Source organism: Eutrema salsugineum, unplaced genomic scaffold (genome assembly GCF_000478725.1).
Source record: "Eutrema salsugineum unplaced genomic scaffold, Eutsalg1_0 scaffold_9, whole genome shotgun sequence".
Lineage (NCBI taxonomy): Eukaryota > Viridiplantae > Streptophyta > Magnoliopsida > Brassicales > Brassicaceae > Eutrema > Eutrema salsugineum.
Window position 1 is genome coordinate 6,310,734 of NW_006256342.1, and position 16,075 is coordinate 6,326,808.

At 44.4% G+C, this 16,075-nt stretch overlaps 2 protein-coding genes and 1 non-coding gene across 4 annotated transcripts; 1 reads left to right on the forward strand and 2 right to left on the reverse strand.

Annotated features, from left to right (window-relative positions):
• Positions 1-53: 53 nt before the first annotated feature.
• LOC18008280 (probable serine/threonine-protein kinase At4g35230) lies at positions 54-2,491 on the reverse strand. Of its 2 annotated transcripts, none has more exons than XM_024152455.1 (7): positions 2,120-2,491; positions 1,557-1,692; positions 1,304-1,437; positions 1,111-1,216; positions 920-990; positions 378-839; positions 54-296 (listed from the first exon to the last, which is right to left on the reverse strand). In XM_024152455.1, the coding sequence occupies exons 1-7, from the start codon at positions 2,489-2,491 to the stop codon at positions 54-56; spliced, it is 1,524 nt and encodes a 507-aa protein (XP_024008223.1). The 2 variants fall into 2 exon arrangements, with proteins under 2 accessions (XP_024008223.1, XP_006391232.1); XM_006391170.2 differs by having other exon boundaries at positions 920-1,005.
• A 618-nt stretch (positions 2,492-3,109) lies between these two features.
• LOC112084850 lies at positions 3,110-3,922 on the forward strand. The gene has a single exon (XM_024153982.1). It carries the CDS (start codon positions 3,110-3,112, stop codon positions 3,920-3,922), a length of 813 nt encoding a protein of 270 aa, XP_024009750.1.
• A 3,273-nt stretch (positions 3,923-7,195) lies between these two features.
• LOC112087336 lies at positions 7,196-7,302 on the reverse strand. Its single transcript, XR_002900024.1, has one exon. It is a non-coding gene; the product is annotated as a small nucleolar RNA R71 (small nucleolar RNA).
• Between the last annotated feature and the right edge of the window lie 8,773 nt (positions 7,303-16,075).

Genomic DNA, 16,075 nt, shown 5'->3' on the forward strand with positions numbered 1-16,075 from the left:
TCTTTCTTTTTTCTCTTTACAGTCCAAATACTTTCTAGTGTAATGCAATGTGTTCAGTTTACAAGCCGCTTGTCTTCCAAGATGGAGGCTTCTTTAAGCATGTTAGCCGAGTCTTGGAGCATATTCAGCTTTGCAAGAGCCACGGCCTGAAGGTAAAACGCAGTTGGCCATTCGGGATAGACGCACTGTGCTTGCATCGCATCTCGTAGTGCTGCGTCTGGCTGGTCGCAGAAGAGATGGCACATGCTTCTTCGTGCATAAACAGTTGGAGAGATCATGATCCCTGTTTCTATGAACTGCAAAAAACATGACTATATTACTACGAGAAAGTTAATAGAAGGAATTTTCAGGTGAGTATGGTTTGTTTTCAGTCATGCCTGAGTATATTTTTCGATGGCAGATTTGAAATCTGTGTTCCGGAAAGCTGAATCGCCTTGCTGTCTAGTGTTCCACACATCTTTTATCTGTTGAGCCCATTGCTGGAAAGAGAGCTCACAAGTAACCTCGTCGTCTTTGTAATCTGTTGCTTCAAGAATCTGATGTAGAGCTTCGAGGTCCATACGGTGACAAGCATCGTAAATTAGAGAATTCTGCGATTCTGTTTCAGGGTTTTCGAGTTTCGAGATTCCAAGCATTTCATAAGACGGAACATCTGGTTTGTGTTGAAGTGTAGCAAGAACTGAGATGATATCTTTGATTTCCGGCCGGTCCTTTGGGTTATTGTGGAGGCATTTGGTTGCCAAATCAAACACAGTGGCTGCTTCTTCCTCTGGATAGTTTCCTTCTAAGTGTGAATCTATCAACACAAGTAAGTTTTCCTTTTGAATTGTATCAACCGCCTGAAAAGAGATAAGACATGGCGCCATGTTTAACAAATAGAACCAAACCATTGTAGAAGAATGCAATAATAGTCACTCACATGGCTTGGAGGGACATGTTTGCCACTAAGAAGATCCAAAAGAAACGTCCCAAAGCTGAAGACAACACTCTCTGGAATTAACGTACCTACCAGTATATATATACATCATTTGCCACACAACAAAACTTCTTGCAATCTCTGAAAACGTTTTTAAGAAGAAAGTAAAGAGTAGTGGTAAGACAAAACGTTACCACTTCTAAGATACTCGGGCGGTGTATAAGCGAGATTTGTGCTGAAGTTTTTGCCATCTTTGCTATGTTTCATCCACCCAAAGCATGAGAGACGAGGACTACCATTCTGCCTGACAAAAACTCTTAGCCGTTTCTCACAGCAACAAAATAAAAAAAAGACCATTAAATATGTGCAAATTAAAATAGGGTTTACCTCATCAAAGAGAACCCGATAAGCATTAAGATCATGGTACAATTTGCGTCCACTCTGCCTACAATATTCTAAAGCTTCGGCTACATAAAGTGCAGCTCTCAATCGCATAGCCCACTCCATGGTTTGTTTCTCCCCTGTGACTCGAGCAAGAAAAGGCAAAAACTTGTCAAACAAGTAAAGAAACCTAAACACACATATTTACTCAGAAGAGTGAAGGAAGAAGGAAGATATATAAGTTTTGGAATAATCTTACAGTGAAATAGATGCTTAGGGAGGGTGTCATTGGGCATGTACTCTGAGACAAGCAACCTTTCATCTCCATCACAGCAATAACCTATCAAATTCACCAGTCTCATATGCCTCATTTTCCCGATAGCCCTAGCTTCTTCCTGCATGAGAGAATAATTGGTATTACCATTAAACATTTTACTTTTGATAACAAGGTATAATCTTAATCTGAAACCCAGACTAAGGAACTCGATACATCACATTGACCCACAAGATTAGTCCTCTACCAAATGGAACAAACCACTAGACCACACGCTCTTGCTTTATGTTGTTTCTAGGTGGCTTAAATCTGTAATGAACTGCTAACAGACTTTCTTGAGTGAGCAGAGGAATGTTTATTGTTGCTAATCGTATTAGAATGGGTTTTAGGGCATTCTAAACTTATAAATATCGGTTTCATTTACACAATAATAAAGAAACCTAGCCCAATATGTTTAGTTTTGATTCTCACGAATGCTCAACAGTTTATCATCAACAAGAAAATGAAACAATTTAGAATAAGTTGAGGGTTTTTTTCAAAAAACATACAGCGAATTGTTTGGGATCAGGCCATGTTGATTTCGAGAATTTTTTGACGGCGATTCGACGCATGTCGCCTTTAAGACAACCTCGGTAAACAACATTCGTTTCTTGGTCGGAACAAGATGATACGACAGCGTTTACGCTGAAGTTGTTCGTTGCGTCACGAAGATCCGCTGCGGAGAACTCGGAGAAGTCCGGAACGTTGGAGAAATGCCATCCCCTTCCTCCGCCGCAGCCGCCGTCGCCGTCGTCTTTGTTGTTGTTACGGTGGTGAGGGTTACTGCGTTTGCCGCCACGACGGACGGAGATATCGTCGGAGTATGTTTTTTTGGCATGCAATGACGACGGTTTCAAGAACGACGATTTGCAGCATCCCATGACCCGAGGCGAGTCGACTCGTTGTAAAAACTCGTTCCTCAGACCATTAATTGTACGTTTGTACTTTCTTCTTTAATTGTTTCTCCGATCACTTTGGCATATTTGTTTTTCCTCTGCTTTCCTTTGCTTTTGCAACCTCCGTAATTTCTAGGGTCTTTGCAAAGGATCGTTGGTTTCAAGTTTCAACAATATAAGGGTTGTTTTGTCTTTTTCATCTAACTGAAAAGTCTAATTTCCCATTCTCTCGCGCGATATTTTAGGTTTTAGTTTGTTTTTATAACCATTTTGGACCCAATCAAGATGATGACATACCGAATTAATTTTTTCTCCCAGGCACATTTACCGAGAATTACTGTTTTTTGACCCTAGATCTACTTTTACCATTCTCACCCACCTTTCTTTCCTTCTTTTAGTAACTTTTTCAAATTTCTTATCCTCTTTGGCTGGACTTCGCCGGGTTCACCCCGACACCCTGTCGGAGGGTCCGTTTTCTGCCACTGGTAAGCCACCCTCTCTCCCTGCCTGAAGCTTGAAGGTGTATCCTCAGCTTTGTACCACCCCAATCTAGTGAGGACAAGCTGAAAAAGAGTGGGTTCATCCATTTTCATTCGATTCGGCATGGCTCACAAGATTTCTCAACCTGAAAAAGGGAAAGCAATAGAGAACATGAGTAATGATCCGAGATCTGTAAGAGTTAAGGTCAAAGACTCTGACAACTCCTCTCTACTCTTGATGCACTCGCTCACTATTGTTGGAAGGGTCACAAACCCTAAATATCAAAAAGTTTGGTCTATCATCCCTTTCTTCACCAATCGATGGAAGACAGCAGTCCGACCAATAGGTGCAGACCTCGGTGAAGGCCACTTCCGATTCCAATTTGCTAGCGAGGAGGATCTCCAGCTGATTCTCGCTAACCGACCTTACCACTATGCAAAGTGGATGCTCATCATTCAGAGATGGGAACCCTCTATTTCTAGATATTTCCCCTCCCTCATTCCTTTTTGGATCCAAGTCCAGCGATTCCCAGTGCATCTCTGGACAAAAGAAACTCTTCAAAGCCTCGGTGACACTATTGGCCAATGTGAAGAGGTGGATGTGACCCCCCTCACAGCTCGAATCAGGGTCCATGTTGACGAACTAAAACCTCTCATCACAACCTCAATAGTGGAGTACCCGAATGGTGATGAAGTCCATGCCTCCCTGGTCTATGAGAGACTCGAACGCCACTGCTCAAGATGTATGAGGCTCACTCATGAAGATAACCTCTGCTTTGAGTTCCCTTCTGCTCATGGCCAGAAGAAGTCCCTCGAGACCTCATCCCGAGTGAAGGAGCATGGAACTTCCACCGGAGGAGCCCCACCCCATGACTCCATGAAGACGAAATTTAGTGAATCTTCTCAGCGAGTCCAGGTCCCCCCTAGAGGTGACTGAATCCCTCCCCCTCCTCCCCCGAGGAGCGATATCCGTTCTGGAATGGTTCCTGATCCTCAGGGGAACCGTCTGAAGTCAGCTCACCTCCCCTTGGAAGAAAGCCAAGACACCCGCAGATCGTCCACTTTCCCAAAGAACCGAGCCTCACCTTCTGAGTTTGGCTCGGTTGGACAATCAAAGCACATTAGACCCGGCAAAGCGGAGCGTGCCCGCCTCAGGGAAGCAGCCTTATTAGCAACCCCTCCAAGAGATCCCATTAAAGCTGGAGATTTCTCTACCTCCCAAACCTCAGGCAACATCAATCCTCCAACTCCCCCGCCACCAAAGCCTCAGGAAGCGCTCGCGCAAGCCTTGGCTGAGGTAAGAGATGTTATGCTTCGCTACTCAAACTGCTCGGATCCGACTGAGAGTGCGGCTCGGAAAGAACGTTTTAGATTGGCGGAGGAATCTGGCCAACTCCTCGAAACCGCAATCCAAATGGTCCAATCAACGAGAGGGCATCTTAACCTTCCGGAAGAGAACTCTCCTGACATTTCTCCTGCTCCTGAGCACGACCGTATTCCGGCTAGGATGAGACTTGGGCCCTTCAATCCGGAGATGGTTCTATCTCCCGGTGGGGTCTCAAACCTCCCCCCTCTAGTTCCCCCTAAGCGCAAACCTGGAAGACCTCCAGGGCAAAAGAATAAGCAACCTATCATCGGATCTATCGCAAGCACAAATCCGAGGAAAAGGAAAGTGCGCCAAGTGAAAAATTCACCTCGGAGGAAGCTCCTTATGGGGTCATCTTCAAGAGGAACCGGCAAGAACTCTGAAGACAGAAGTGGCGACCCCTCTGCGTTCAAGCCGAGGGAGAATCAATCGATGGCCGACCCGCCTCAACCTAGCACCACCCTTATCCCAAAATCGAGGAGAAGTAAGCAGGATTTTCCTTCTCCATCCGATCGGCTTCCTTAAAGGTGGTCAGCTGGAACTGTCAAGGGTTGGGGAACCCCCTGACAGTCCAGCGAATCCGGGAGTTTCGTCGGAGGCTATTCCCGGAACTCATTTTTCTATCCGAAACAAAAAATTCTGATGAAGTCGTGCATAAGAAGCTCCAGTGTCTGAGCACGTTTCAACACCATCTTGTTCCCCCACATGGCATCCGAGGTGGAGGACTAGCTCTTTTTTGGCGTCAGGAGCTAGATTTCGAAATCCTTGAGTCCTGTGACAATTTTATTGATACAAAGTTGTGATATGAAGGCAAACTTACCTTCCTCACATTCGTCTATGGAAATCCGGAGAGATCAAAGAGGAAGGAAACATGGGATCACCTCATCTCCCTGGCTCAAGCGAGAGATGGACCTTGGTTCTTAACTGGAGATTTTAACGACATTACGGACAGTTCGGAGAAACTGGGAGGCTGATGAGTGGAGATTTTGACTCATTCTAACTTGTGTTTACTGATTGTTTTAGGAGTTTTTGGAGTCTTTTCAGGAAGTTTCAGGTGACTTGGAGGCCTTATCAAAGGATTGGAGTGTTTAGGAGGCATTGGAGCAAAAAGAGATGAATTTGAGCAATAAAGAGCTATTTCACACGTTTTTGGAGAAATCATCCCCGGAGCACCTGCTCCCGGTTTGGACCCTTCGTAGAGCACCTGCTCCAGACGGGAAAAAAATAAGGAAATCGACTTTTACCTAATTTTGGGAGGAGAAAGAGAATAAAAAGCCCACAGCCGCCTGTGTTTTATTATCACGTTTTTCTACAGACTTTCTACGCTTTCTTTTTACAATTTCCTGAACCATAGAGTTTTTACTTGTAAGCCTTTGGGGAGAAGAAATCTGCTACACTTTGAGAAGAATTCTGAACCCTATTATCTCTTCTGCGATTTTAATTCATGAATTCCTTTCCATCTGTTTCTGTGTTTCTTTTCTCCATGTCTGAGTAGATCTCTTAGCTAGATTAAAGCGTTCAAAGGTTTCCATGAGTTAGAGGATTAGATGCAAATAGGGCTTGATATCTATTGTCTTCACCATTGTTAGACTTAATGCTTAGGTTGAATTGATCACTCAATCTGCGATTTTAGGTTAATCTGTTCATCAAAAGTGTAATAGGTTGCTAGAATAAACATTGGTGAGCGATTTGTCCTTAGCCAACGACAGTTGAAGTTAAGGCAAATCGTGAACAGATCAAACCTGCTAGCTAATGCTTGTCTGCAATTTTCTAGGTTCAAACGACAGTTTAGGATTTAGGTTGTTAGACAAAGTTATCGAGATCACGACAGTGGATCGATAAGCTTTTCTGTTTGAGTTCGAGACTTGCGTTACACTTGTGCCCTGAATAGTCATCTGGTTCTTATCTCTGAAATTCCTGCGAATTGCTTTGGTCTAGTGCTTGTTTTAATTTGAATTTAAATCGTTGTTTGCCATTCTGTTACTTTTTAGTTTTCAAAACAAACCATCTTTCGTCTTAGCTTTAATTCAATCCTCACAAATTCATAGAGTAACACTGGTCCTCTGGATTTCGAATCCTTTATATTACAACTACATCACTGTTCTATTGCAGTAGAAACTAGGAGTACATCTAGTGAGAATCAAATTTTGGCGCCGTTGCGACGGGGACCAATTCGTTACCTTTGATTTTTGGTTTGAAATTCAGACTAAGGCTTTACTAATTTTTCTCTCTTGTTCTCTTGTTTGCGTGTGTTTCAGGTGTATGTCAAACATATCCACAAGGAGCAACTGCACCGATCTTGTTTCTTTGTCGAACACCGATCTAGCAAGAGTCGAGCGAGAAAACAGACGTCAAAGGCCTATTCAAGCTAACATGGGCGATCAAGGCAACAATGGCAACATGGCTGTCGAGGTTCAACAGCTTCGACAGCAATTGGAGCAGCTGCAAAAGGCGCAGCAAGACAGGGAGCAGCCACAACCTGCTATTGGAGAGAAGGACAGTCCGCATGCTTACTATCACAACAGGGCTGCGATTGCTCCTCCAACCATTCAGAGGCAAGACTTTGAGATCAAACCTCAGCTGATCTCATTAATGAAGCAGCACCTCTTTCATGGGCTTCCTGCTGAGATTCCGATGGACCACATCGAGAATTTTGAGGAGATTTGCAGCACGACTGGATCAAATGGGATACCAGCCGATTTCTTGAAGTGCAAGCTTTTTCCATTCTCACTTGCGGACAAAGCTTTGCGCTGGCTGAAGTCATTACCACCTGGGTCATTGACTACATGGGAAGAGTGCAGATCAGCGTTTTTGGACCATTTCTACACTAAGGCAAAAACTGCAGCTCTGAAGAACAAGATCTCGTCGTTTAAACAGCAACCTGGTGAAGCTTTCTGCGAAGCTTGGGAGAGGTACAAGGAGTACCGAAGAGAGTGCCCTCACCATGGGTTCTCTGATGAGCAGATCCTGTCAACCTTTTATGATGGTATCAACTGGGATTACAGGAATGCTTTGAATGCAGCTAGCAATGGCGATTTCATGACTAAGTCCAAAGAAGTTGTTTATGAGTTGATTGAGAACTTAGCTGCAAGCTCCAGCAACAAATCCCAAGAGTATGACAGGTCTAGCAAATCAGTTCATAGTGTGGAGTTGAGCAAAATCGATGAGCTTACAGCAAAGGTGAATCTGCTGTTGAGAGAGAACCAGAGATCTGTGCATTTTGCTGATGAGGTTGGTGATGCACCGCTTGCTCAAGAGTTTGTAGATGCAGAGAATAATGATCAGATGGAGGTAAATTTCGTGAATGGACAAGGGTATGTGCAGAATCGCAGTTTCAAAAACTTCAGAAGCCACCCGAATTTATCCTACAGAAGCAACAATGTTGAGAACCCTCAGGATCAGGTCTATCCGCAGCAAGGAGTGCAGAATCAGTCAGGATTTCAGAAGAACTTCTCCAGCAACTTCCAAGGAAAGCAGTTCATCACCAATCAGAATCGATTTCAAGGTGGAAATCAGCAGAAGTTGCCTTTCATAAGTCTACAGCCTTCTTCGAGTTCCTCAAATAACTCGCAGGATGAGCTGAAAAACTTGATGCAACAGCTGCTGGTTAATCAGCAAAAGTCTTCCATGGAGATTAATGCCAAAGTGGACACCATGTACAATGATTTGAATGGCAAGTATGAGGTTGTGTGGACTCATGTGAAGAAGCTGGATGTTCAGGTAGCTCAGACTGCAGAAGCTGTGAAGAGATCACCTGGAACTCTCCCTGGAAAAGGTGAAAACCCCAGGAATGAGTTTGTGAATGCTATTGAGCTTAAAAGTGGGAAGATTCTACATGCTGCACCAACAAGCTCTGTCTCAGAAAAGAGGAAGAAAAAGGACGTGGAGCACCTGCTCCAAAAAGAAGAACCAGCTCATGACGTAAAAAAGACGAATGAGCACTCTTCCTCCATCGGAGCACCTGCTCCAAAATCTGGAGCACCTGCTCCAGACGTAGATTTGACGAGGGAGCACCCTGAGCCAACGAGGGAGCACCTGCTCCAGCCACATGCCCCAGCAAACATTCCTGCAAGAGTTTACACGCCTAAGGTACCTTACCCAGTTCCACCAAAGAAGTCTCGCAAGGACTTAGAGGATGCAAAGTGCAGAGAGATGCTGAAGGATTTGACTGTAAAACTCCCTCTAGCTGATGCTGTTCAGATGATACCAGCCCTTAAAAGATACATGAAGGGGTTAGTGTCTGGGAAAGCTGTTGAGAAAGAGAGTGTCATGATGGTTTCGAAGAAGTGCAGTGTTGTGCTTCAGAACAAAGTGCTGAAGAAGAGAAGTGATCCAGGAAGGTTTGTTCTCTCAGTCAAGATTGGGAATGTATTGTTTGCAAGGTCTCTCTGCGATCTGGGTTCAAGTGTGAATCTGATGCCTTACTCTGTAGCCAAGCGATTGGGTTACACCAGATTCAAACCGACGAAAATCTCGCTGGTATTCGCTGATAGATCAACCAAATTCCCTGTTGGTATACTTGAGGATCTGCATGTTCAGATAGGTGATACACTCATTCCAGCAGATTTTGTGGTTCTGGAGCTTGATGAAGAACCCAAGGATCCTTTGATATTGGGTCGATCCTTCTTATGCACAACTGGTGCAATCATATATGTGAAAGAAGGAGTGATAGATCTCCAGCTGGGAGATATGGTGGTGCGATTTGAGATGAATAAACTCTTCAAGAAACCAATGCTGGACGGACAGACATTTGTCATAGATGATGGTTCAGGCATTGCTGAAGAGGTTGCTGAAGAGGTTTTGGCCATCGATCCTCTTGAAGTTGCACTCACCAAAGCTGAAGGAGAACATGGGTATTTGAGTGAAGAAGCTGATGGGTTTGCAAAAATGCTGAATGCAAGCACGAGAATGCAAAGGCAGGTGGCGTATATGAGCTTAGAAGGCAAGGAGAGCTCACCTGCAGAAAAAGCCGACGGAGCACCTGCTCTGAATCCTGGAGCACCTGCTCCCGACGGTTTGATTGATGGACCTTGGAGCGAATTGAGAGCTCCGAAGCTTGAGCTCAAACCCCTTCCTGTGGGGCTCAGGTACGCGTTTCTAGGACCCAATTCGACATTCCCTGTGATAGTGAACTCTGAATTGATTAATGTAGAGATTGCCTTGCTTCTTTGTGAAATTAGAAAGTATAGGAAAGCTATAGGATATTCACTAGATGACATTCCAGGGATTTCTCCTGATCTTTGCATGCATAGAATACATCTAGAAGATGAATCAATGACTTCTGTAGAACATCAGAGGAGGTTAAACCCGAATCTACAAGATGTTGTAAAGAAAGAGATAATGAAACTTCTAGAAGCTGGTGTGATCTATGCAATTTCAGATAGTAATTGGGTTAGTCCGGTTCATGTAGTTCCTAAGAAAGGTGGCATCACTGTGATAAAAAAAGATAGGAATGAATTGATACCAACTAGAACTGTTACTGGGCATCGAATGTGCATAGATTACAGGAAATTGAATGCTGCAACTCGCAAAGATCATTTTCCTTTACCATTTATCGATCAGATGCTTGAACGCTTGGCTAACCATCCTTATTACTGTTTCTTAGATGGTTACTCAGGTTTCTTTCAGATCCCAATCCACCCGGATGACCAGGAGAAGACGACATTCACATGTCCTTATGGCACTTTTGCATATCGCAGAATGCCATTTGGGTTGTGTAATGCTCCGGCAACATTCCAACGCTGCATGATGTCGATTTTCACTGACCTGATTGAAGACATAATGGAAGTTTTCATGGACGATTTTTCTGTCTATGGAAGCTCCTTTTCTGTTTGTTTGTCTAATCTGTGCAGGGTCTTGCAGCGGTGTGAGGAGAAGCATCTGGTGCTTAACTGGGAGAAATGCCATTTCATGGTAAGAGATGGGATCGTGCTGGGACACAAAATCTCAGAGAAAGGGATCGAGGTGGACAGGACAAAGATCGAGGTGATGACGAGTCTGCAGCCACCAACATCAGTCAAGGGGGTTCACAGTTTTCTGGGCCATGCAGGTTTTTACAGGCGCTTCATCAAAGATTTCTCGAAGATTGCCAGGCCCCTGACACAGCTGCTGTGCAAGGATGTGAAATTCGAGTTTGATGATGCATGTTTGGAGGCATTTCACAGGATAAAAGGAGCTTTGGTCAGCGCTCCTATTGTCCAGCCACCAGATTGGGAACTACCTTTTGAGGTCATGACCGATGCTAGCGATTATGCAGTGGGAGCAGTGCTGGGACAGAGGAAAGAAAAGAGGCTCCACGTCATTTATTATGCTAGCCGAACACTCGACGAGGCTCAGTGCAGATATGCCACAACTGAAAAGGAGCTTCTTGCAGTGGTTTATGCTTTTGAGAAGTTCAGGTCTTACCTTGTTGGGTCGAAAGTTGTTGTTCACACAGACCATGCAGCTCTGAAATACCTGTTGACGAAGAAGGACGCCAAGCCAAGGCTCCTTCGATGGATCCTTTTGCTGCAAGAGTTTGATTTGGAGATTAAAGATAAAAAAGGGATTGATAATGGTGTTGCAGACCACTTGTCGAGGCTGAAGATAGATGATGACATTCCACTAAATGACAGCCTTCCTGATGAACAAGTTTACGCCATAGAAGTTTCTGGGTTCGACGAGCACCTGCTCCCCACCGGAGCACCTGCTCTGACGAGTTTTTGCAACCAAGTTGACATAGATCGGCATTCTGGTTTCCCATGGTTTGGAGAGATTGCAAATTACCTTGCTGCAGAGCAGGAACCTGCAGGTTTTGTGGGAAACAAAAAGAAGAAGTTTCTAAAGGATGTGAGGCACTACTTTTGGGACGAGCCTTATTTATACAGGCATTGCTCTGATGGAATCTTCAGAAGATGTGTAGCTGACGAGGAGATACCAGGAGTGTTGTTTCATTGCCATGGATCCTCTTATGCAGGTCACTTCGCCACTTTCAAGACTGTGTCGAAAATTCTCCAAGCTGGGTATTGGTGGCCGACGATGTTCCGAGATGCAGCGAGTTTTATCTCTAGGTGTGACACATGCCAGAGACAAGGGAACATCAGCAGGAGGAATGAGATGCCTCAGAATTTCATCTTGGAAGTAGAGATTTTCGATGTGTGGGGTATAGACTTCATGGGACCTTTTCCACCATCTTATGGGAATGAGTATATTCTGGTGGCAGTTGACTATGTATCAAAGTGGGTGGAAGCTCTGGCTAGTCCCACAAATGACGCAAAGGTGGTTTTAAAGATGTTCAAATCTGTCATTTTTCCCAGGTTTGGTGTGCCGCGAGTGGTGATTAGCGATGGAGGCTCTCACTTCATCAACAAAGTCTTTGAAAACTTGTTGAAGAAGAATGGTGTAAGGCATAAGGTGGCGACCCCATACCATCCTCAGACGAGTGGGCAAGTTGAGGTTTCCAATAGGGAAATCAAGAACATTCTGCAGAAGACTGTGAGCACCACAAGGAAGGATTGGGCAGTGAAGCTTGATGATGCTCTTTGGGCATACAGAACAGCTTACAAAACACCTTTCGGGACTACACCATTCCACTTGGTGTATGGGAAAGCATGTCATCTTCCAGTGGAACTTGAGTACAAAGCTGCTTGGGCAGTGAAGCTGCTGAATTTCGATGCAAAAAGTGCTCAGGAGAGGAGAGTAATGCAGTTACATGAGCCGGAGGAAATTAGGCACCTGGCCTATGAAAACTCGAAGATTTACAAAGAAAGGACAAAAGCTTTTCATGACAAGAGGATCCTCAACAGAAGCTTTGCACCAAACGATCAGGTATTGCTCTTTAACTCTAGATTGAAATTGTTTCCAGGGAAGCTGAGATCGAGATGGTCTGGACCATTCACCATCAAGGAGGTTCGACCATATGGAGCTGTAGTGTTGCTGGACACTAAAGGAGGCGAGTTTGTTGTCAATGGACAGAGGTTGAAACCATACCTTGCTGGTCCAAATATCGCAGAGGGTGAATCAGTCACCTTAAGCGATCCTCCTCAAGCCTAAATGGCTTTCCAAGTCAAGCTAATGACTTAAAACAAGCGCTTGGTGGGAGGCAACCCACCGGTAAGAGTCTCTAACTTTGTGTCTTTCAATTCTTAGCTACTAACTCTGTTTTTTAGGTTCTTTCTTTTCCAAAAAAAAAAAAAAAAAAAAAAAAAAAAAAAAAGTGGTAAAGCAGGTAGAGAGGTTTTCAGCGATGGAGGTGAAAAGAAGAAGAAGGAGGGAGCAACCTACCGGAGCACCTGCTCCATCTGCTAGGTTGGTTGCTCACCACGTAGAATTCGACGAACGAGCACCCTGCTCTAGTTTGGAGCACCTGCTCTGCCAGGGTGTTTGGCGCTTCCAGGTAAGTTTTTAGGGGAAAATTGGGGTTTTAATGGGAACTCAGGGGCTAGTGTGCAAATTTTAACAAAAGATTTATTTTACACAGAATTTTACCCTACCTGAGTTTCCCCTTCCTTTTTTTTTTTTTAAAACCCCGACCCATAAACACCTCCTCCTTCCTCCTTTCTTCTTCGCCATACTTGATACTTGAGCTCAAAACCCAGATTTTTCAAACTTCACCGATTTCAACGTTTTTTGAGTCTAAGTTCATCGGTTTTTCGTCCTCTCTCCGTTTCTGCAACCAATTTCGACACCCAGCAAAGAGCAGCATCAGTTTACATCTATGTGATTATCCGTTCTACATACACACATGCAAAACTCTGCTCGAAAAATTAGGTTGGAGATTTTCTATGGGCTTAATTGTTTTCTTCTTCAATGTTGTTCCAGGAATGCCTCCCAGAACAATGTTCAAGAAGAAGGGAAAGAAGAAAAACGGTGAGGGAAGTAAACCTACCTCATCGACGTATCCATGGCCTCGCGAAGAAAACACACCGATCGAATTGCCTGATGAGTTGATACCCGAACCATCGGACGAGCAGTGGGACCAAACGGACTCGTTCTATTACAACAAGCTGCTCACCATCAAACTGCAACCAAATTTAGTGATGTGCACAGACACACTAAAACGGTTGGGAATCTTCGATGAGGTGAGCATCATCCTGCGCAACACGAAGCTGACGCAACTCGCTTTCGAGGACGACGATCTCTACCCTGATCTGGTCCGCCAATGCCTCGCATCTGCAAAGTTGAGGTACGCAAATCCGACGAAGCCAAAGGCCGATGAAGCGACTTTCACTTTCTTTGCTGAAGGGAAGCGCTATAGCATCGACATGGCAACGTTTTGCATGGCTTACGGGTTTCACGACGAGGACAAAGAGCTGCGTTTCCCGAGTAAGTTTGAGGTTGCCAACCAATTTTGGCAAACCATCGCCTCCGGCCACTACAAGTCGAACACGGCAAGTGTATCAGTCATTCGCCACCCAGCTGTTCAAATCTGTGCGAAAATCTTCAACAACATGCTGTTCAACCGCGATTCTGGGAATAAGGTAGCGCTGGATGTTTTGATGTTGCTTTACTTTGGTTGTGGTGATTTGGTTGCAGACTCTTACAGCGTCAGTGTCCCGGTCGAGCACAGTATCAACTTTGGAGTTCAGCTGGCGCAAACCATATGCGCAGTGAGGACCAAACCTTTTGGGAGTTCGCAGGTCATTTACATTGGGAGTCTCCTCACAGCGCTTTTCACTTTTGCTCATATTCCTCTTTGGTATGCTACAAAAGATGTGAGCCGAAGGAGAATGGACACAGCCCATCTGCTGACTTCAGGTTTTCTATGCGATGAGAACACCTACAGCTACAAAGGTGCTTACGGAGTTGCACAGCGCACGCCTCTCCCAAATCCTGCCATGACTGCACTAAACACTGCAGCTAACCTGCGTTTCCTGATGGAGGTGCCCCTTTTAGCTGATGCAGCACACGACGGAGCACCCGCTCCGAAATCCGGAGCACCTGCTTCGAGTTCCGGAGCACCTGCTCGCGCCAGTTCTTCACGCTATCCACATTCACCGCAGGGAGATGAGGAGCTGCCTGACTACATTTCAGCTGATGCTGGTGAGTTCGATTTAGCTCCTATCTCTGATGATCCTTATGATGCAGAGTTTCAGAGGTGGATGGTCGCGTCTACAAAGAAGAACAACAGCCTCATGAAGAGGTTGTTGCAGATGCTTACCAGTGGATGTCGTAGCAGCACAGCGACCGCAGCCAGTTCTCCGGAGAGGCACCCGAGACGCAGACGTCGCACTGGTGGATCTGGTAGTGAGAGCCCAGAGGACACCACCACTCACTGACCGCTAGTAACATCTCTCTACCACCATTGTATTATCCGCCTTGGTTTCTTTTCTTTTATTTGTTTCGACAGGATTTTTTTTCTCTGCTCCTATTTGTACACCAGGGACGGTGTATAATAAGTTCGGGGGAGGATCTTGTCATCTTTTGCATTTTCTTGTGTTTTTCTTGAGTCAGTTTTAGTTTGTTTCTTTGAGTTATTTTGTTTCTTTGAGTCAGTTTGTTATATGAGTCAAGTCAAAGCTCGTGGGAATTAGGACCAATTCTATGATGATTTCTGACCATTTGTGAATCTTGACCACCTTCTTCTAGTGATTATTGCTGCAGAATCATCTAGATCGACTAATGGAAAATCCAAAGACAAAGCAGTAGACTAGAGGAGCCCAAAATTCTTGACACATCCAATGAACCTGAGCTAATTTTTCAGCTTTTCATTTTCCTCATCGATCAGGTTAGTGCTCATAGGGCTTGATTCCTCATTCTTACCTGACAAATAAAGACCTGTGTGATAGATTTGGTATTCCTCTCTTATGTTCTAAGCATTGTTTCAGGCTGTTTCTAAAAAAAATATGATCAAAAGGCAGAAAAGATTGAAATGATTTTCTTTTAAAAGTAAAGGGTTAGGAAAATTTCTAAGGATCCCATTATTTTACTTCCAAAGTGGAATGATCACACAAGGGATGGAAGCGAGGGGTAGGAAAATTTCCTGTGACCCCATTATTCGCCTACACCTTTGATATATGATGAGGGGACAAACCGGGGATTCGGTGGCAATCACCATCAATACTCGCGTCTTTGAACCTTGTTATATGTGCCAAAAAAAAAAAAAAAAAAAAAAAAAAAACGAAACAGCTTGAAAAGTGAATAAGTTCGGGGGAGAGGAAAGGTACTTTTGTGTAGTATGGTCAATTTGTTGAGGTATAAGTATGGGAACGAGTCTAGAAGGTCCTTAGCACTGGGTTTATCGATGAGACTCAGCGATGATGGGACATGGATGATGTTATGAAATTGAGGGACTAATCTGGAAAGCTGCAGCGTCTACGGAGAAGTACATGGAGGTTAGATTTTTGATTGATTTTGCAGCAGATTGTCACATGCCTTGGTCAGGTTTACGGTCTTTTGAGTTTTGCGAGTTCCCAGCTTTATCCAGTCATTCTTTTGGAGTTGAATTTGATTTTGTTTGAGGACAAACAAGGATTCAAGTTCGAGGGAGTTGATGAGTGGAGATTTTGACTCATTCTAACTTGTGTTTACTGATTTTTTTAGGAGTTTTTGGAGTCTTTTCAGGAAGTTTCAGGTGACTTAGAGGCCTTATCAAAGGATTGGAGTGTTTAGGAGGCATTGGAGCAAAAAGAGATGAATTTGAGCAATAAGGAGCTATTTCACACGTTTTTGGAGAAATCATCCCCGGAGCACCTGCTCCCGGTTTGGACCCTTCGTAGAGCACCTGCTCCAGACGGGAAAAAAATA

Excerpts from the sequence above, each read along its gene's own strand:
- LOC18008280 (XM_006391170.2), bottom strand. The coding sequence starts at position 2,491 with ATGGGATGCTGCAAATCGTCGTTCTTGAAACCGTCGTCATTGCATGCC. Across the intron at positions 1,438-1,556 it reads CCCTAAGCATCTATTTCACT|GGGAGAAACAAACCATGGAG; the intron begins GTAAGATTATTC and ends CTCGAGTCACAG. Across the intron at positions 297-377 it reads CCATCGAAAAATATACTCAG|TTCATAGAAACAGGGATCAT; the intron begins GCATGACTGAAA and ends TGTTTTTTGCAG.
- LOC112084850 (XM_024153982.1), top strand. The coding sequence starts at position 3,110 with ATGGCTCACAAGATTTCTCAACCTGAAAAAGGGAAAGCAATAGAGAAC.